Consider the following 21,994-nt stretch of genomic DNA (forward strand, 5'->3'; position numbering starts at 1 on the left):
CTGCAATTCAATGTGAAAAGTGGCATAGCAATTTATAAAAACGAGCATCTGTGAAATAATAACAGAATATTTCGATGCTGCACATGCAGTAACTCACTTGTGCCTATTATGTATAAAGCATTATTAAAAGAGGCAGGGAATAATAATGTGACAAAAATTTAAAATAGCAATCCAGAAGTTAAAGCCGTGCTGCAACTCGGTGAACATAATAAACAGATTCATAGAGTGTGACATAACAGACTGAGCATACTCCTGATTATGCTGTGGCTGTTTTCTGCTTGGTTCTCTGAGGTTCACACACTTCTTTACAAAGCCGCCAAACTAAGTCTGCTCTTATTTCAAAACACCGTCTCTCAGCACACTTGATCTCTGAGAACCCCCGGGGTTAAAGTTCCTGACCTCGTGTTGACTGCCATGGGTGGCTAAATGGCTACACCTGCGACTTGGAGTTGGGTTTATGGCTAACAGTTTTTCTTTTTTTGAATAAACAATACCATGCATTTTTAAGAAGTGATAATGAGGGAATGAAAGAATCTGCATTCATTTCCCATGTCCTCATCATGATAAAACCCACTTTTCCATTATGAATATAATATGGTAAGTGTACTGTATGTTTACAGACTCTTCCAAGTCTGTTATATATATACATATAACATTCCATGACAATATACTGTGTGTTGTTCATATATAGTAAAGTTGAATTTCCTTAATGTGAAATATGGAGCCTGGTTCCACTTTTAAATTACTGCCAAAGAACTAAGAGAGAAAAATACATGAGTAAAAATGTATTTCAGCCGACAGATGATTGTGCATATGTGCTGTATCTAAAAAAAAAAAGTACAGATCCATAAGAATAACAAGGAGAAAGCACAAAAGGTTTCAAAGCAACAGCACGGCTACAAGAAGAGTTATAACCAAAAGTAATCCCATTTTCATACAGAACAATAATGGGTTGTCTGGAAACTATCGCCAGTCCTGGATCATGTCTGCCCATGCATATATGCTTGGCTGAAACTAACCCTTGTTTAATCAAAGACAAAGGTTTGACAGAGTGTCACAGCAACACTACCACCACTGGCAGAGAAACTTCCGGAAGCAGCTTAAGTGTCCCAGTACACGTACGACATCCTATCCAGGAGGATTCATTTAAATGAGAGAGGAATCCGATTTCTGCAACAATCAAACCTCAGATGAGAGCCTCCATCGCTGACACTCAATCCTCTACCAGATCAAAGTAGACTCAACCATGTCAGTTTCTGTGCTAAATGCATCATTCATGCTTCCAAAGACTGTAACTTCCTCACAGCAGGAGTCCTCTTTCCTGTTTGAATATGGAAGAGCTTTGCTTGCCAATATGATAAGGCTACCACGGGTCAAGCCGAATAAAAAGGAGACTATTAGGCAAATGAGTGTGAATGTGCATACCTGAGGTGTGTTACACTGCTTTGTTATCATGTTGCTGTTTTCTTCTCGAGGAAAACTGTCATCTGCCAACAAGATGTGATCAATGTGGAATGATATCACATGGATGTGAATTTGACAATAAGTAAGTTACTATAAAGCACCTCACACTCAGTATGTTCCACAATGATTGAAATAAACAAATAATCGACTAAAAGTGGACTGTTCAAATGCATGTACATGTGTTTCTCTGACTGCAATTGTACTAAATGGAATATCTCAAAGTGATAACGAGGTTGACTTAATACTGCATGTATATGACCACCACAGGGATCTGACCACAAATTATTAGAAGAAATCAGCACACAGAAGAAGAAAACTGTGAGGAAAAATATGGTGAAATCCAAACTGGTTCATTTTTAGACTGAGACAATACATTTATGCTCTGTCGTGTTAAAGAATGAAATATTTTGAAATAAATGGATGGTAGATAGACATGGAATGGCACTCGATGTCCCTAACACAAGCAAGCCGAAAGTGGGGGGCGTATCACCAGTGACAATCTGTGCATTGCACTGTAATTATGTTTGAGGCCACTCCTGGAAAATACAGATCAGCCTTCATAAAATACATAAATATTTTAGAAGCAATAAAACACAACATATAAGGCAAGTAGTAGACAGTCAGACATTTTGCAAATGTGATGCATATCAATGTTATGGTAATCAGATCTGAACATAGTGTCAGACAGAAGTTAACACGTGATATAGAGAGAGTAACTGGGCAGCAACAACAGCAACACTGTGCTTTAATAGTGCGTGGAAGCACATTGTGAATACAAGTTGCATTTTACAGGGCAATTTGTCACCTCATACAAATGTTCTGGGAGTGTATCACATCTGATGCGAGTACTATATAATATGCATTATGCCAAGAAGCTGACAGAACATTAGCCAGATCTAGAGAGTCGAGCATCTATCGCTGCATATCCTTCGAGTAAAGTGAGCAATGTTTTAGTGGCTGTTGCGGGGGCAGAGGGGCCTCCTGCTTCGTGCAATTGCCCTCGCTTTCCTTCCTCAGCTGACATGCAGTATCACCTGTCAAAGTACTTAGATAATTGGATATGAGAGGGATCGCAGTCTCACCACTATAACCAATGACACTGTCAGCAGTGTCATTGAGAACCAGCATCTTCTTGCACTATGAGCCCAGACTGAGGGACGGGCTTGAGTAAATGTATTTTCGGCTGAGTGACTGAACGGACTAGAAGATCACAAATCACCTGGCTCAAAGATTCTTTCACCTATCCAGAGGGAGAGTGGCAGTAAATGTTTACAATTTCATGTCATGCAAAAACACTAAAAATAGCCTCCCCTCCCTGAAGAATGACAAGGTGTTGTCTTTCACAGTTACAACCTGAGGACGGAAAACAATAAACTTCTCAAAATATGTTTTTTTTAAATCCAAAACATCACTGTAAAGTCATGCTTGGCAGCCAGCATACAATTTCATAACCTTTACTGGACACGATCAATTATGGGTCTACATATGAAATGTTGTCTATATAATAATGAAGGATCAAAGTGAATCCACAAAGCATTTGCAGCAGTTGAACAGGAGAGCAAAGGTCTTCAGTAAAAAAGGACCTTGGTGTGTTTTATGTCTTCTACTTGATATTCCTCACATGTACTGAATGTGCTCAAACCTATTTCTATTCATTGATGTTCCACTTTTTTTGCCCTTATGAGATTTCTATTATAAATGCAACATATACAGTGTTAATTCTGTGGAAATAATCCCTCCGTCTAACAGTGCACCTCACAGTTTACCCTTAAACGCCAAGGCAAATGAAACTATTACACTGAGCAAGATATGGTACACTCTTAGAAATAAAAGTGCTAAGTAGAACCGTATAAGGTTCTTCAGCTTGTCCACATAGGAGAACCCTTTTTGGCTCCAGGTAGAACCCTTTTATAAAGGTTCCACGTGGAACCCTTTTGGAAGGTTCCACCAAGAACCCTTTAACATCCTTTATTCAGGAAAGGGGTTTTAAAGGGTTCTCTGGCTCAAAGAGTTCTTACTGGAACCATTAGTGTTCCCAAGAACCCTTGAAAAACCCTTTCTTCGGGAGAGGGTTTTTCAGAATCAAATGGTTCCAGGTAGAACCTCAGCCCTTGTAGAAGGACACTTTTGGAACCCTTAATTCTAAGAGTGTAGAGGTTGGATTACATCATGTTGGTACTTGGTTATGTTGTACGAAATCCAGTTATAACCGCATTGTTTTTTTTTTTCCTTCACCAGATGTCGATGAAATGCTCATCCTCGTCTCAAAAGGTATTGTAGCAGGAATATTTCAGGGCTCTTTAGTACAAATATCAGACTTAAACATAAAAAAGGACTCCATGTTCAGAGCCTTTTCATGAGAGAAACTATGAGTAATGGCCTCAACATTATATCCACACTGCAATATATTACCTTGGCCACACATGACTGACTGCACCTTGTACAGCATGCTCGTAGAGTACAGCAGAGCAAGAGAGAGTGAGAGATTTAAGTGAAGCAACGTATAAGAAGATTATTTACTGGGTCATCACTGACATGCAGGCTGCGTTTTGTGTGAGTTATTGTCAAACAATGTCGGGGAGCAGAGTACGACATATGAACCCAAGTGATGCAGCAAATAAAATCACACACGTGTGCCTGCTACTCACATGGTTGGCTTGATCAGCGGACTGCTTCCTAAACGAAATGAAGGCAGGTCTTCTGAGGTTGTTCCCTTTCGCAGAAGAAACTTTTCGGTGAGATCAAATCCTGTGAACAACGTGTAAATGCATTTAAAATCACACAAGGTGAATGTTGGCATGTTTATGAATAATCTGCTGTCAACCAGTGCATACCTGTGATTTCCAGAGGATGATCTAAAACGTCTGAAAACCTGTGTTCCTCTACACTCAGGGGCGGGCATGAGTCATCTAGAGCAAAGCAACAAAGACGCTGTAGATGTATGTGGAAGGAATTCATGTTGATTCATATCTAACACCAGGTTTGACGAGGAAAAACAGAAATGAAGGATATTAATTGAGTCTTTATTTTATTTCCGTAGTGCATTTACTGTTCATATTTTAATTGAAATGTCAAACTTCAGTGTAAAGCTGAAAACATACCTGGCAGAGAAATTACTATGAGTGGCTTGATGAATTCTGATCACAACACCTTTTAGAAAGTATTGCATTTTGAATAAGCACTTTATGAAAACTTCATGAGTATGAAAAAAATAAATCTACTGATGATTATGATAGGAGATTATGAAGTCATCACAGATTTGAGATGGAATCCATGTTTTTAATAAACAAGCCTTTAAGTCATTAGATGTCCAAAAACTGTATTTGCGTATTATTTCCTGCAACATTAATGAGAGGTAATTCAAGTTACAAATAAAACTTTGTCTGCTTCATTTTTTAACACAACACAGTTCAGGAAAAGGTCTGCGAATAAACACTCATACCTGTTCGTTCACTCACTGCCATTCCAAAAGAGCAAGGAACGAAATTCAGAGTCCAGAAGAAAGCAGTCCATCTTGGCAGGTACATCATGTTTCTGTCAGTAATGTGTAGGCCACTTCAAAACCTGGGAGCAAAAAAAATATATATGTTCAACCAATCACCTACATTCAACTTTTACATTTGTCAAAAGCGAAATTGGCTAATGGATGCAACACACAAATCACCCTAATCTTGTTTAAACGGGCCTCGTTTTCTGCCTGCAACTGCCAACGAAGGCTGATTTTATTACAATGCTGCTACTTTGCTTAGGCCAAAGTTGGCTTCTTTTAGCAAACCTGTTGGAAACAATTTAGATAAATAAAGATGAAATGGTGAATATACTTTTATTTTTAAACTTCTTTTGTACCTGCAATCATAGTTCACAGAGAACCACAGTCTTTGTTTTCAAATGCAGCCTATTTTATTTGCTTATCTTGAAAGTGGTCTTAAAATGCAAACCATGCCCAGTTTTCCTTTTTTTTCCCCACTCTTATGCCCACTCACAGGTCCCTGAAAGGTTCTAATTGCATTTGTGTAAAGTCACTCAACATGGAGAATGCACTTGTGAGCCGTTCATTCATTAGTTTCATGAACACCTGCCATACAGTGATGAATGGGGGATGCCTATACTCCAGCTAAATCATTACACTCTAGGCTCTGTTTATGCTAAGATTCCAATTGATAACCAGCGAGCCGAGCTGCCCCACGTTCTCTACAGACTGTGTGCAATCCATTAGGTCTTCATGTCATCAACACAAATTAGCGGTGGAACTGTGCCGATACACTTAATCAGTGGAGAATAAGACCAACAACAACAAGACAAAGACAACACAATGGGCAGGTATCACAGTGTCAATTTAGCATTATTAGCAGCTCTTCATTCTTCATTATCACTGAGCGAGTTTACAGAACGCGTCGAGGTAATTGTTGTGAGAACTTTATTTGCAATGCACGATCCCTGAGTTATCATGTGCCGCTTTGCCTGTACTTGGTCATAATGCCAAAGCCTTGATCTTCGTTTCTGTAGAACTCTATTAACACTCCGTTGTGTTTGATGTGTAAGCTGTCAGCAGTGTGTCGGTCAAGGACATCACACAGAGGGCTCAAACCTGGAAACCTCCAGTTACAAGCAAGTCTCTTAAATCACTTGACGGTGCTGCCAAACGGCATATTCTGCATTTACGTCATGCCATTGCAAAGAAGACATGGATTTTTTGGGGGACGTTCAGAGTCCGTTATAAGTAGAACAGGCAGTAAAGTACAGTAAAACTATTCTTACACTCAAACAAGACACTCTCAGTCATATCTGGATGACTTTGCGTGCAATACTGGTGCACTGACTAACAATAAACACAATAAATTAAGCATTTTGAGGACTTTCAATAACTTTCTAAACAGTGAAACTGCAAATACATTCATTTATTCTCACTGAGGAAGAAAGCACTGCAGTCAAACTGAACTTGACCTCATAGTACCATAATATAGCCACAACACATTAAGTTAATTTATATGCGCAGTGGCGCAAAGTGTGACCAATAGTATTTTTCACTCTCAATCTTTAACTGCTGCCTTCTTTCCCAAATTAATTTCGCCCCAGTTATTAACCCCCATCCAGTCTGCAAGCACTTGTCCACCTTCTCCTCCTGCTGCTGCTGGACCATAAAGTTCTGCATGCCGGTCTGCATGTGACATGGCCTTTGGGGATGAAGTAAACATGCCACTTACGGCTGCAACCATGCATGGGTCGTAGACAAGAAGCACTACAGAGGTATCACGTGTCTTGTGTGTGTGAAGGCATGAGGCATTCCCATCATTTCTGCAAATGCATGCAGAGTACTGAGAAGAACTCATAGCCCGCACCATAGTTATTCTACATGGCTGATTCATAATTCTTTTTACTTTGGTGGACAACAACAACAACTCTCCTGCACCAGCTGCTGTAAACGTGGATCAATTTAATTCCTGAGTGAATGGATTTTAGTAGGCTGCTGTGTCTCTCTCACACACGGGGAGAGAGGTAGCGAGAGACAGACTACTGTCTCTCCATCATTCATCCAGTCACTGTCAGTCAATGGAAACTTCACTGTTACATGAATTTCAAACGCGCGTGTTTCTCTGCGCGACTGCGCTGATTGGCTGGGGCTGGATTTTTTTCTTTCTCCCAAATCTAATTAATACGGAATTATGTAGCGGTTCATATTCTGTCCATTCAGGCTCAGTGCACACATTTGCTGTGATACAATACGGCGCGTTTACTGTTCTTGCTGCAGAGCGTTCATTTATCAGAAATAACCAGTTCTCATAAAGCGCGTGTCCCGCGCATAGCAGACAAGTTAGAAAGACTGAGCCGCGCGAGAGAAAATAAATAAATAAAGAAAGAATTTGATAAATAAATACAAACACCCAGACTAAAGCGAACACATTAGGCAAATCGCGTCAGTTACTGATGGATTCCTACTTGGTACACGCGCTCCTACTTAAACTGCAGCCGCTCTTTGAAATCACACGGGCGTATGTACTTACAGCTGCGGCGAAAGTTTCCTCTATGGCAAAAACAAACAAACGGCAGCCAAAAAAGGCATAATCCATGTGCGATTACGATCAGTCCGATTCCGGATTCCAGGACTTGGAAATAAAAGTCACAGTGGGATCGCCTGCAAGATCTCGGTCCTTATTAGTTGCACCGAGTGGCCCTCCCACTCTGTCATTATTACTGAAATGCACTGACTGAGACTTCAGCAAACAAGAGGAACACGCACACAGCTTTCATATTAGAGGGGGAATAAAAGCCCCGCGGGAGTTCAAACAAACTCTCCCATTTAACACAGCCAGGTGCGAGAATTACACACTGTTTGATGCATTATCATCCTATCATTTATGTATTTATTTTTTAAATCTGCACTCTAAAGAGGAGATAACGCATGTGGATTTATGTCCCTTTAAAGGAGGTTTGGCGCTTGTTATTGACAGTGGAGCTGTCTGTTCAAACTGAACATAATCTGAACAACACACACGTCTAGACAGGTTTTTACTTTTGATAAAAATCACCTTTCATTATCACTAAATTGATCCAGGTAGTTAATAAGGTATACATAATAGTTTAGAAGGACATATTTCAGCTGCAAAGACAGACAAAGTGCAACAGCAACATAGTCCATCCTCATACTATTTTATTTTTAAAACATGCCCTGTTGCAATACAAACACTCAATCTGTTATCTGATATTGTTAACATGCAAGTTTAGCAGTATCCTGTCGGTTCTGTACTCTGTAGGTAGACTCCGAGTTGAAAATGTGACTGACAGTGTCCATACACTGTTTTATTACAGTGTGAACAGTGTGAGTAGAAACTGCGAGGAGGTTAAAGCAGAAGCCAGCCTACTTCTTGCTCTCCGGCTGAAACAGCACACCCGACAGTTGAAGACACCCGGCCAGTAGAAACAGGTGTTCAGGCTCAACACACACACACACACACACAAAACTGTTTGGACAGATGATTTTTAATGCACCCTCCCCTTTGAGACAGGACACACACACACACACACACACACACACACACACACACACACACACACACACACACACACACACACACACACACACACACTTATTCACAGAGATAGAGAGATAGATTTCTGAAGTGTAATGGCATAAAGAGAAAATGGGTTAAAGAATAATTGGTGATTGAAGTGGCTTTTTCCTTGTTGAAAGCGAAACAATGACCAACAATGGCATGATACTGAGATGGGAGACTGACACTTCTCAATTACATTATTGGATAAAATAATGAAATAATTTGGGTTTAAACTGACACACAAAGAAGGAAATCTCAAAAAACTTTACATATGCTCTACTAAATGGTTATTTGAATATGTGCAATAAGATGAATCCCTGCACATATGCAGATAACTACAACAACATAAATCACATGCTAGTTCAAAACTAAAATTCACTGAATTGAATTTTAATCACTTTACTGCTTCAACACTTTTGTATTCTACACTGTAAAGCAAATTTTCCCGAGATTACATATTTACTGCATCATCCAAAGTTATGTGACACTGAAGGTCACCAAATACATAAAAAGCATGTGTTGGCATACAGTAGGTGACAAGTGCATCTCACCAATTACTACTCCAAGGTAAATGTTTCCGGCAAACTGGAATGGCATCTTATAAAGTCCAAGGTCCCAAAAGCTGTCAGGTGGCTTCAAAATATCCTTGAGATTGCTGTAGAATGAATTAAAGTACAAACGTTACTGAGAAATAAAATCCACTTGTACTGCACAAATCAAAATATTAACGTTTTCTGCTGAGAAAAAAAGCCATTTACCACTATTATGTGCACATACACTGGCATTATATTGTATGGTATTTAGTGAAGTTCTAAAGATTTCAGAATAAATCCGTCTGAGGAGAAATGACAAAGCTTTAATTTTTAAGAAATTTGATAATAATGCAACATAAGTGGAGTCCATAGGTCTGCAAACTATTATATTCAAATGAATGAAAAAGTGGCCTCCAACTGTTTCTAACTTTCCCATATACATTCTAAGTTTGCAACAATTTCCTCTACTCCTGTACTATTCATGTTGTAAAAGGCCAGTAAGGTCACAGGTCTCTGGGCAAGAACATACAGGGGTCAAACCTGTACCTGTAACGCAGGGTCAAAGTTCATAACTTGTGAGCTTGAGGGACAGTGTTCAACTCATGCTATCCTTTGAATTATCTTATAATCATGCTGTCAACTTTTCAGGTGCAGGTCTTTGGGGGAAAAGTTTTCATGGAACAAACTATAATTAAATTGTTTTCCTGGCTGAGGCATTTTATCATTAGAAATAGGTAGGTAAGATTTCATAAGCCTTGCCCTAACTTTTACTTTAAAGTTATTTTTTGTACAGTGCAGGCAACATAAAGTTATTCAGAAGTCAGGAAATGAACACAACTCATTAGGAATTAGTCGAATAGCTGCATTCCTTAAAATAACCTCCCGTGACATATGCATGCCTCTCTATATATCGTACAGAGTTTCATGGCTATTGATTTTTGAAATATAATTTTCATGGGTTTTTGACTTTAATAGACAGTTCACACTTCACAGTGAAAAGTCAGACAACAAGGGAGCGATGGGAGATGCGGCAAGTAACAGATGGTCATGCTGATTTTGACCCCAAGGCATTACAAGCTCGGCACCCCCCTTACATGACTGCAAAAATATTCCAGAAATGGCTATTTTAGAGAAGTTCTCTGTTTACATCAATCTCAGAGAATGAAAGCAAACACAGGAGGATCTTTGTATTAATTGTTTTCAAATGACATCTAGGACTGAACAACAGTGGCAGAACAACAGAGTAACACAAAAGTAAAGCTCCTCTGATCGTAACCCAGGGACTAGTCCCAAGGTTCACTTGATTTTTTCTTCTTCTCCCTCTCTAGGGGTCGCCACAGCGGATGATACACATATTCAATTTGGCAGATATTCCTGACAGAAGGTCATCCACCACAAGGAGTACACTGGAGGTGACCCCCTGTGGCATGAGTGAAGTACCATGAGGTACCTTGCTCAAGGGTATCCCAGCCCTTGACCTGGCGGGGACTCAAACTGGAAACCTTTCGGCCACAAGCCAAGTTTCCTTTCCGCTTGGCTATGGGCTGTGCCGGGACAGGCCAATGTCCCCGCTAAATGTATTGACGCTCTGCAGCAGAAGGTGATTGGTTGCTGTCCTGCTCACATCAATCATTACAGTTACAGCCAGGACAGCTTTGAAAACGGGTCCCTTTGAAACCTGCTCAAAAATATTTCAACCTCCTGTTCTAGAAAGAATGCAGAAAATGTATAAAGCATGTGTCGCCAAAATCCTTTTTGATTTCTCCTGCAAACAAAGTTCTAAGAGATGCTGAACAGAAATATGTGAGTGAAATGAAGTTTCTTCAAGGCCTTGACTGCTGTGCTATAAACCATTGAAGTTCTAAAGTAAAACTGACTGTAGGACGTGATGACAAATTTCTTTTAGTTTTGATTAAAATTTTATTATCTCCCATAAATCAGAGAACATCAGTGGTTGTTCTTCCCTGGGAAATGACAGTTAATAGAATAACACTTTAATCACATACAACACTTTTTGTCGACTCCACCTTTACTCTATTTATTTATCAGCACACAGCTTCTTATGAGTACAATATAGTGTGTGACTTTGTTAAGTTAATGCTGTATGTAGTCTTTGTTAGATTACCCTGTGGCTATACTGTATATGCTCTGTGTGAGACCATCAATTACAAACTGTGGCTCTTAACATTTGCCCACAAGCCTCTTCTGAGACTTAAACACCTTGACCTCTTTGTATAGAGTACATGCAGAAACATTTGGAGATGGCCCTTCAATTTTTATATACACACATGTATACGAGTACAGTATGTTGATCTGATTGTCCTCATAGGAGTCATGACCAAAAACAAAATTGACTGTTAGTGCTGTAGCTGCAGGACAAAGCAGAGACTCAACTCCCCAAGTTTCAGTGTGTCAATAAGTTCATCAAGGCACAACACAAACCATCAGGTATTGAGGCATCGTGTAAATCATATTAAGAGCGACTAACGGCCATTTTTCCAACACATTTGAACATTCAATATGCACATACACTGGGAGCAGAGCGGAGTGGATTATTTTCTCCAAATTTAGCAACACACACATCAATTTACTGTTGAATTGCTATATTATGTTTCCTCTGATAGAGTTGTTCTAAATCGTATCTTCTTTGTCGCTTGGCTGCTCCCAAATTGATCCATGACAGCAACATTTTTGCCTCTGTTTAACCCTATCCTCTTTAGCTTTGTCCATCACACCTGCCTCTGTCATGTCCTCACCTGACATGTCTATGTACCTTCTCTCCAGCTTTCCTCATTTACTCATACCTGACAGCCCCATCCTCAACACCCTCGTGTCTCCCTCAGGTTATTACCAAAACATTCCCCATGTGATGTCTCTCTGATGTGCTCATTCCTGATCCTGTCTTCCACTCCTTTCACAAACCTCATCATCTTCAGTTCCGTCACCTCCAACTTTGCATCCTGTTTCTTCACTGCCAGCACTGTCTCCAATCCATACATAATAGCTACTGTCTTATATTGTATGTCTTTCATTCTTGCTGTGATGTTATTGTCACAAAGTACTGATTGGTAGGACTGGCACCCCATTGACCATAGGCCCCATGCAGGGTTAGATTCTACTTGCGGTCATTTGCTGCATGTATAATAAAGGCAAAATACCCCAAAAACCCTTCTCCATCTGCTCCACCATCTCACTATTGCAGCTCCCAGTATTTCTACACAGTTGACCCCAGACACTTGACCTCATCAACTTTTGTCACCTCATTTTCCTGCATCTTCCCTACCACGTCATCTCCATTCTAGTAATTCTTATCTTTCCTATCCACATTGTTAAATTGGCATTGATTTTATGCCGGATGCCCTTCCTGATGCATCCCTCTCCATTTATCCAAGCTTGGGACATGCACTGAAAGTAAATATATGCACCCCCAGTGGCTGGATTACTATAAGTGCACTACATCTCATAATGACTATTTACTATTCAACAAATACACCACTCCTCTTTGGGCATTTGTGTACTTGCATGTGTGAGTGTATTATTTTCGCAGGTGCACTGTATTTGCACTGGATATGTACCAACACAACCTCAAGCAAAAGCTATTGTTTAGCCTTGAATACGAACATAATCTGTTTCTTCACCACACAAGTCAAGTCATCATTGTTTAATGGATTATGAGGCAAAGCACCTGTCCTTTTTACAGGATCGTTTACTAAATCGACATATGGCAAAGCACAAGGCAAAGACAGCACACTGTTGTGTTACTAATCTGTATGCAGACATAAGCAGCCATTGATGTGTCTTTTCATGTGCCCGTAAAAAATCACAAAAGCTATTAAGAAGCCTCATTCATCATTTGTGAGAGCTCACCTGGGCATGAAAACACCCAGCATCTCAACAAAATAAAAAAGTCACACAACAATGTGTCAATTTGGCCGACAGCTACAGTTTAAGGGGATTTTTTTTTAACACTGACCCTTCAGAATAGGGCTTGAAAAAGAAATTACCTGGTAGAAATTTCAGCGTATTAGTGAGTAATTAATAAAAAATCTTACCTTATTCTTGACACTGAAATAAATTGCTCCATGTTGGCATGATTTATTGTATCTATTAGACTATATTTGCACATTTGCTCATTTTAATTTGTGCATTTCAATCACCTGTCTTTTCAGAAAACTGCCCCTGTGTTAATTTTAACTGTGTAATATACCAATAACTCTGTTCTTTATCAGGGAACACTGTCAGACTGCATGATAAAGGTTTTTGCAGTTTGGAAAGGTTGCATCAATAAATCAGACCTTTCAATACTGGGTTGACAAGAAATTAAATCCGTTGAAGTAAAATGTTTGAAAACCATCAGTCAAATCAATTTTGGAATGTTTAGCTATTTTTCTCGCATTTTACAATATAATTCTTGAAATGCTTTTTCTCCAAAATTATTTTGGACATACTTACAGCTAGAAAGTTTGTAGCAATGTTGTTTTTAATTGTGTCTTATGTTCATATATCATCCACAGTTTAATTTTATTTAACAGACAGAATACCCAAATGCAGACGGATCCAGGCTCAAAAACACAGTCTTTGTTCCACAGTTTCAATAAACATTATTCAGTCCACAACAGAGGCAAGGAAACAAGCACACAAACAAGACTAACCAGTCGAGATCGAAAAAAATTAAAAGGAGGGGGACAACAAGACAAAGACAATTAGATACAGTTACATACAATTAGGGAAAACACAAGGACAGAGAGTTAAACAGAGAAAGGACAGAGTGAGGACAAATTAGAACGGAAGACAAAACAACCAAAATACAAATGCATATTTTTTTTAAATGGCAAAGTTTTGCGCAATATGATCCACTTTGTAAACAACTATGAACAACAATATTGATGTTCAGATTTTTGTTCAAAAGTTTTATGCAAATGTATTCATGTTTAGTTAAATAATGCATTAGTTACATCAGGAAACGTAATATTTTCACAAAGCCTATAATACCAAGCAAATTTGTCTTGACTTCATTGGGGGAATCAAAGGGACATTTGTAACTTAGCTTTTCAATCTATTCAAGCATAATGCATTTTCTTTAAATCAGGGACCTACATTAACTTGAGAAGCAGGACTTGGTTACTGGTGTTAGAGAGTGGAATAATCCAAATCAGTAGGGAGTGAAACATTTTCCTCATTCCAGTAAATAACAGATCTACCCCCAAAACAAGAGAAGTGCAATTTTCATTTTCAAAAACCTTGGCTTTGTGCCAGGTCTGGCAAAAATAATTATTCCAAAAAATGATTTGGGGTTTTTCCCCTTATGGTAATATAGTAACGCTTAGACTGAAATATATCCAACTTCTTTGACATAGTGCACTTAGAACTGGGAGAGGAATGAAAAGACAGCACATGCTTGGAGACACCAGAGTCTGTATGTGAGATGACTTTGATAAGAAGTGTGGGAACTGGTGGGTGTGACTGGCATATGAGTGGAATCTCACTATGATCAAAAATCCCTCAAGCTTACAGTCTTATGGAATCTGGCTGCTTGCAGGCTGTTTTGCCATTATAGGTGCACAGTCTCTGCCCTAATTTACAGTGACCCACTTATACCTTTTCACCAAATGTAGAACCAAGTGAACTGCATGTCTTGTACCTGCGTTTAATAAAGTTCAAGCCTTTTATCAACATTACTATCGCTCTATACTTTGTTAATTAATGGCTGACACAATTATGCATTAAAAACAGGAAAACATTGTATCCAGACAACCATCTAAGTATCTCTTGGGTGCTCATTTGGTCTATGAAATGTATTAATTTATTTTTAAATGAATATGAATAGGTAATAACAAATCAATGTTACCACTGTTATGGATCCTTATGACATATTTTAGCAGGAAAAGCGTTACAGACTGATGCCTCTGTTCATTTCATATAAGTAAATAAGGGAAGCTAAATAGAGCTCAGCCACCACTGAATTGATTATTTGCACCTGTGGTTTTCCTACTGTAGCTAACCAATCAAAATGGCTGACGTGCACTGGGCCTACGGTGACAACAAATTAGCTAAAAGTTTTGTAATACCTTTTCCCTTCTCTGCTGGTATTCGTCTTCCGTTGCTGCTCATCCCGACGAATGGGTAAAATAAATGTGTAAAGCTGTTAAATTACACAGCTCGTTAAAACTCCTGTAATCACCCACACATATCTACATATGAACAGACTTTTTGTGGAGACGTCACGGTCGCTGCTCACCAACCGCCGTGATGACGTCAACAGAAACACGTGGGTTTGTTATTGAAGGAAGTAAAAATGGCGGCGCAGTCGTTGCTCTCCGAGTCTGCGCTCGGCTGGTCTATTTTCACCTTTATACTTGTGGTAAGCGAGTGTTAAGTTGTGCGGTCGCTTCATTGAGTATAGTAGTGTGAGACGATTCGTTTACGACCAGAGAGGAGGTTGTGTTAATGTGTAACCCGCCGCGAAACGGCTGCAGTGTATCAACGTCAACGTTAGCTTTGGTGTTAGCTAACATTAGCCGTGTCACACGCACAGCTTGTTGTTTTGTATGATCCACTCAGTGTGGTGTTTATTGTATTTTACAGACAGCCCCTACTATTAGCAGCACTATATAACACAACGGCGTCGAAAAATAGGATGTTTACCTCACTTTTGTCTTGTAAACAGCTTATGTTTATGTACGAATACTAGCTTTCAAGACTACGTACTAAAATGTGCGCCGTATATGGTCTTTCCGCATGAATAATAGATTGCTTTTGGGTCACATGATATGGAGTTTTTAATCAGTGATGCTTTAACCACTATTAGATGTCCTTTACCCTGAATCGTCGCATGTAAAGACGAAGACCTTAGCTGCACTTAAATAGTTGTAATCTGCTGAACTTGTTTGTGTGCACGTGACACCTACTTTACGTCTGTCCGTCCTGGAAGAGCAATTCATCCCCTGTGGCTCTTCCTGAAGGTTTCTCCCATTTCCCTCTTTCACCGGTTTTTGTGTAGTTTTTTCCTCATTCGATGTGAGGGTCTAAGGACAGAGGGTTCCACCTGCTACAGGCAAATTGTGTTTTTGATGTTGGGTTGTATAAATAAAATGGAGTAGTTATCTGCAGACCACAGCCACTTGGCGAAATATCTAAGTAAGAAGTAGAACATGGGCAAGAATACAATAACAATGTATATATATATATATATATATATATATATATATACATATACATATATGTATATGTATATGTATATGTATATATATATGTATATGTAGTAAAAATATGACTTGTATTGCAATTCTTACCTCTGTTGTTTGATTTAAAACTCGTTTGTCATGATATTTTCGTTGGCATTATTACCTTGTCAGAGCCCGCCCAGAAGGGTGCGTCGATGACAGTACATCGTTCTGCTCGTCCTACTTTGTATCTCTGCAATCTCTTATTTGAATGCAAAACAAGCAGCCAGAGGCTTAAGGCCATGGGCCTTTAATTGATCCTGTCATTTAATGGCAGCCCTTGATCTGACAAGTTTTAGCAGTGTCCTCCTTTCCTCCTGGATTGTGTGTCTGGAATATGACCTTGTCATTTTAAATCTTTAAGTTTGCTGCCCACCCATAATGGAAATCCCTTTAATTATGTTTTGTCTTTTTATTTTAAACTGAAACCAAGACACACACACACACACACACGCACACATACACACACGCGCACATATGTGCAGTATATTAATAAAAAGCTGGTACTTAACTGTCATTTATTAATCTCAGTAATTATAATCTGGCTAGTGGCTACTTATTCAAAAGTTATCTAGTGTATTATCTTCCGTCTCTGTTCAGAAGCTGAGTTTAAAGAGGAAAAGGGGATCGAGTATGATGTAATCAGATCTGTTGAGTCATAGCACCTGGGGTCTGGCTATTTTCAGTGTCTAATTCCCTACTTGTCATGTTAATGCTTAAGTCTGAGTATTTCAAAGTACAGTACCTCATATAACACTGATCATGTCACCAAAATAGACTCTTTGAAATGTATTAAATCATATTGATTTATATTAATTTCTTCTTTCACACACACACACACATATATGTATATATTGTGTACATTTTATTTTTATAAATTTTTGACTATTTTTTCTTCCCATCTAGGCAATCCTTGTTTTCTGTTGGGTCTACATTCGGAAATTTCAGAGTCGTCAGGAAAGTGAAGTTGTTTCAACTATCACAGCAATATGTGCACTGGCCATTGCTTTGATAACGTCTGCTCTCCTGCCAGTAGATATATTCCTTGTCTCATTCATGAAGTATCCCAATGGCACCTATCAGGTCAGTATCAGTTCTGTGAGAACTCATAAGAGCCTGAGGCAGCCTTTAAATTTGTTTCATATAATTGTACTACACTGAGTAGACATTGTTTTTTTCTCAACACAGAAACCTGATTTTTATTTTTTGCCACGTAATTGCATTTGCTTATCTATTTGTTGATTCAGCAAAGTGTGTAATGATGCCCTCATTTTAGCAGCTGCTAATTTTTGCTTTGTCTGCCTTCATTGCCTCGGGATATTTTTGTTGAATGTGTCATTTTGTTGTGTCATCACAAGTCCTCACCATCTCACCTTCCTTTCCTAGAAAAAAAATCTTACTGAGCTCTCTATGATTCCATTGTATAAGAAATGAAATCACGTAAGAGGCAGACAAACAAATTGGTGGCTTTCTGCTCACATGTATGGACATTGATTTTTGTCCAATTAGATGATTAATGCTTAATGTAAACATTAGAAACACACTTGTATGCCTACAAAAACTGACTGAGACAAATTTGGCTGTAAATTTTTGATTGTTATCTGTTTATTTCTACCTATTTAGGATCTTGAGTTCAGTGTTAATGAATGGAAGACAAACTGAAGCAATGGTACTGATACAGTGTCTAGTAATACACCACCAGCAATGACGGATGCTTTTTGTTGCCTTTAATTAATTCCCATTTGTTTTAATGTGTGTTTAATTGATAGTTGCAATTGCAATTAATTGTTACCTTGAACTTTTTGTCTTGGTAACATCCAGGAGTGGGCAGCAAACAATGAGACAAGAGACCACATTGAAGACACTGTGCTTTATGGATATTACAGTAAGTTGATGCTTTTAATACGCGTCTACATAGTTCATTCAATTATTTTTGGGGAAACAGTTGTATGCAATATTATATGGACTAACAATGTTTTGTGAACAATGGTTGTTAGTAGGATATATCATTATCCGGTGACATACCCTCATTCATTGCAAGTCCACCAACCATAGTCAACCATAGACTGTTACTTATATTATGGAGACTTTGACTTAAATGGCAATATAAGCAAAGCATTGGATAAATATAGTATAAACAAAAAGTCAAATAACAGACGGCAATAATCCTTTTCATCAGTGTATGCCAATAAAAATGAGTCAGAGTCACCATACTGGACAGTGATTAGCATATTATGCAATGTCTATACTATATTTTTAGTCTACCATATGGCTTTGCAGTTATTTTTATTTTTTATTTTTTTTATAAAGAATGTTTTTAGGTTGATGATTCTCCTAACATATATGTGTATAATACCAATGCAAGTTTATGACATTGGATGACCTGTTAAATGAATTCACATTTTTCACTTTCATATGTTGTTGCATGTGACTGGCTGATTCAGACACTCCCTCTTTCATAAAACAACAGTCGGTACAGGGGTAGGATAAGCCACTAGGTAGAGAGAAAGTTTCACAGTCATATTTACAAGTCACTATTACCAACAGCTGTCACAAAAGTTTATTTGCCATTCTTATAGGTTTGTTAACATTTTGAGGAGGTTAATGACAGAGGGACTGTTTGAAGAGCTTGTGGTCGCTAATTTAAAGCTCAGGCTTTGCCCTGTAGGGTGTGTGTGTGTGGCAGCATCGACTCTTGTCAGCATTGACAGGAGCCCTGCCAATGGCTTTAGTGCCGATTCAGCGCTTGAAATTGGCTGACAGCTGTGGTGGCGTGTCCAGGGCTTTAAGGACTCTTAAGTGTAACAGGGTGTGGTAACCTGTGCTTACCTGGTGCTGAGGCAGAATGTTTCCTCAAATTGCTTTGCATAAAATTGTTATATGCTTTATTTAAGAGGAGTCACTCAATTTATTTGACATATTGTGATAAGTTTATTTAACTACCCCTAATAGTTTTGCATCAGGCCTGTTTACTGGTTTAGGTGAATGATGTATTGTCTTTGCTCAGCCTGACTTCAACCTGACCAGACTCTGTTAAGTCAGCATGAGTGAAACCACTTCCTGTACATGTGCACTTGGCATAAGAGAGATCATCCATGATTTGTGTTGCTGTCATGCTGCTTTACTGCCTCAGCTGGTGTCCATGCTGTGTGAAAGAACGCAAAGAATGAACAACATGTTGCATTAACGAGTGATTTGTGGCACAATGAAAGGAAAGAGCTTAATGTGAAACATGTCTTTATCATTATACATTATGTATAGTGTGCCATCATATCACACAGTCCGAACAGGGAAATAAATAAAAGAGGGAACATAATACAAAAAATTGCTTGTTATACTTTCAACAGTGCTAAAACCTTCACCAGGCCCTCACACATTTCATTAGCTGTAATTGTCACATTTAGTTTGCGCTCAATATAATTATAATATTTCACTGGAAGTGACATTTTGTGTTTCGCTTGTGGCAAAATTCAGCATCATTAATGCATTTGTGGATCATTCAATCAGACATTTTGGATTTATCCTCCCTGATGCTCTTCTGCCTGATGGAGGAAGGGCAGGTCCAGTCCCCCATAGATTACTCCATAAATCCATTATTTGTTTGTGGTTGCAACAGTATATCCAGGCTATTTGGCTGATAAATTTTCAACTCAGGGCTATTAGTGCCTGTGAACTAAAAAATAAACTAAATAAATAGCTAAATAAAATTAAAGGATGACATAAGTTTGTTGTCTTTTACGGTTGCAAATTCAGTCATGCCAGAGACACTAGATCACACATTTTCTAACAGATGCTGGCTTAAAATGCCTGTCAGCAACACTGTTATGTACCGTCTGTTCCCAAAATGCCAAATGCAAGGAAGGCAAGCTGTCTCTTTGCCCAGACAGCCCAATCAAAGAAACCATTTCACTGGTTTAATGATCAGAGAACTGGCTTTCACAGTACATGAACATGCTCATGAATCCAGCATTTGGGGTGCCACAGTATATTGTCCTCTTGACACACAAATGTGATTTCACACACAAGATTGATTTTTCATGTTGTTATCTATCTTTGGATTTGGTATCCTCTTAAATGGAAACTTTGCTTTTATGAAACTTAAATAAATTAATAATTCAATAGGTAGACTTGAATGCTGGACTGTGTCCCATTAGTAATTTAATTCATTTAATGGTCAAAATGCCTGGGAACCATGTTCATGGTACCACAGTTACACTTAGGAAATCTGTCACACATTAAAGGAAATTCTCTTACTGTATGTTTAGTAATGAGCTTAGTAAGTATATCTCGATCTGCTTAGAAAGCATAAGTCACAGTCTCATTAATTTTATGAGTGGGTGCCGAAGTTGCTACGCATAATGCAGCGTTACATTTTGTGGAATCATGTCTTTGCTCTTGGCTTCGATTTCCATACTGTATGTGAAGTAAGAGATAATCCAAAGTTCTTTCATGCTATTTACAGAAAAAACAAATGTTCTTATATTCTTAGCTGTAGACATACCATGAGTGGAGCAAACTCTTGGTGTGTCTCAGATAGAGAGAGGTGTTAGAGAAGTTTGAAAGAGTTCACAGGACTGGGACTGTGTGTGCAGCCAAACGATGACATGGCAAATTGTTTAGCCTGTAACCTTGTGTGCTTGTTAAACAAAACTTAGAGCCTTGCATTTCTGATTTAAATTGTGTTTCTTAGGGCATGTTTTTTTAAGGAATGAAGCGTCTTGAATGTTTTTAAATGCATCCAATTCTTAGGAGTATCAAATACAGACACAGTATTTATATTGACAAACTGCTTATTTCATTGAAGCTGTTATCATAAGTAATAAGTATGATTTTCAGGCATTGCAGTTATATTTTGAATAAATACTTTAATTGCATAGTATTTATTAGACAGAGCTCTACAATGCGTGTTTTATGTCAATGTCCTTAAACTAATAAATTAAAAATGATAGTATTAGAAATGCGATCTTGATGTGCAGGTCATTTTACTACCATGCATTGTTGTGCACGAGTACACATTGAGAGACTCGTTTCTCTGTCTATTTCAAGGAACATCACTTTATTATTTGCCAGTAGATGGAGACCAAGCTCCATGAGTGGTAATATGCACAGCTGCCTTCAAAATCTAACTAACCTTTAATGCAGATTTTTTTTAAGTCATATTTGACAGCACTGCCATTTGTCTCTCCACAAATGGAATAATTATAGGTCTGATGGAGGTTTCCTGTTTTCTCTAGTGGAGCAGGTTCTTTCTCCAAGCTTGATTGATATGTAGTCAGTGGTGAATACAGGTAATAAGCATGTGTATATCCAGTGATTTTTTTTTTTCCTTTTAAATCTCAGCATTATTTGTTCGACATTTGAAGTAATTCAGTGGCCCTATATGGATGTGATTTTAGTAAATATCTTTCATTTGCTGGTTCAGAAATATGCACATTTGTCTCTGCGTTCAATCAAGCCTATGGTTGACAGTGTGTTTTTCCGCTATGTAATTAAACTGTTACAGTGCATTGTACAGTGTTGTCATAGTGGTCGAATTATGGTGGGATAATTGAAATGTAGCATTCATTATGACATTAAGAGTTCTCTTTCATAATATTTCGTTTGATGTCTCACTATGTTGTCTGGTGAGGCATCTCACTCATATTACTCAGAGAACCGGAGTTATGTTAATAACCTACAGTTTTGTGCAGTAGGACTCGTCAGTCAGAGAAAAACACTCCAG

General features: G+C 38.5%; 2 protein-coding genes across 4 annotated transcripts in view; one reads left to right on the forward strand and one right to left on the reverse strand.

Annotated features, from left to right (window-relative positions):
* LOC310934077 (uncharacterized protein) overlaps positions 1-7,609 on the reverse strand; it is an 88,171-nt gene extending 80,562 nt beyond the window's left edge. For all 3 annotated transcript variants that reach the window (XM_083897707.1, XM_083897706.1, XM_083897708.1), the window contains exons 1-4: positions 7,467-7,609; positions 4,907-5,028; positions 4,299-4,373; positions 4,113-4,212 (exon numbers count right to left, since the gene is read on the reverse strand). In XM_083897707.1, the coding sequence (XP_083753833.1) occupies positions 4,113-4,212; positions 4,299-4,373; positions 4,907-4,994 (263 nt within the window). In that variant the 5' untranslated portion in view covers positions 4,995-5,028; positions 7,467-7,609. The remainder of the gene's footprint in view (positions 1-4,112; positions 4,213-4,298; positions 4,374-4,906; positions 5,029-7,466) is intronic.
* A 7,723-nt stretch (positions 7,610-15,332) lies between these two features.
* The window catches only part of lmbrd1 (LMBR1 domain containing 1), a 42,466-nt gene continuing 35,804 nt past the window's right edge, over positions 15,333-21,994 (forward strand). The window contains exons 1-3 of the mRNA XM_083897509.1: positions 15,333-15,410; positions 17,179-17,355; positions 18,094-18,157. Of these exons, the coding sequence (XP_083753635.1) occupies positions 15,345-15,410; positions 17,179-17,355; positions 18,094-18,157 (307 nt within the window). The 5' untranslated portion in view covers positions 15,333-15,344. The remainder of the gene's footprint in view (positions 15,411-17,178; positions 17,356-18,093; positions 18,158-21,994) is intronic.

The sequence above is a fragment of the Microchirus variegatus genome, assembly GCF_963457635.1.
Source record: "Microchirus variegatus genome assembly, chromosome: 11".
Taxonomy (NCBI): Eukaryota; Metazoa; Chordata; class Actinopteri; order Pleuronectiformes; family Soleidae; genus Microchirus; species Microchirus variegatus.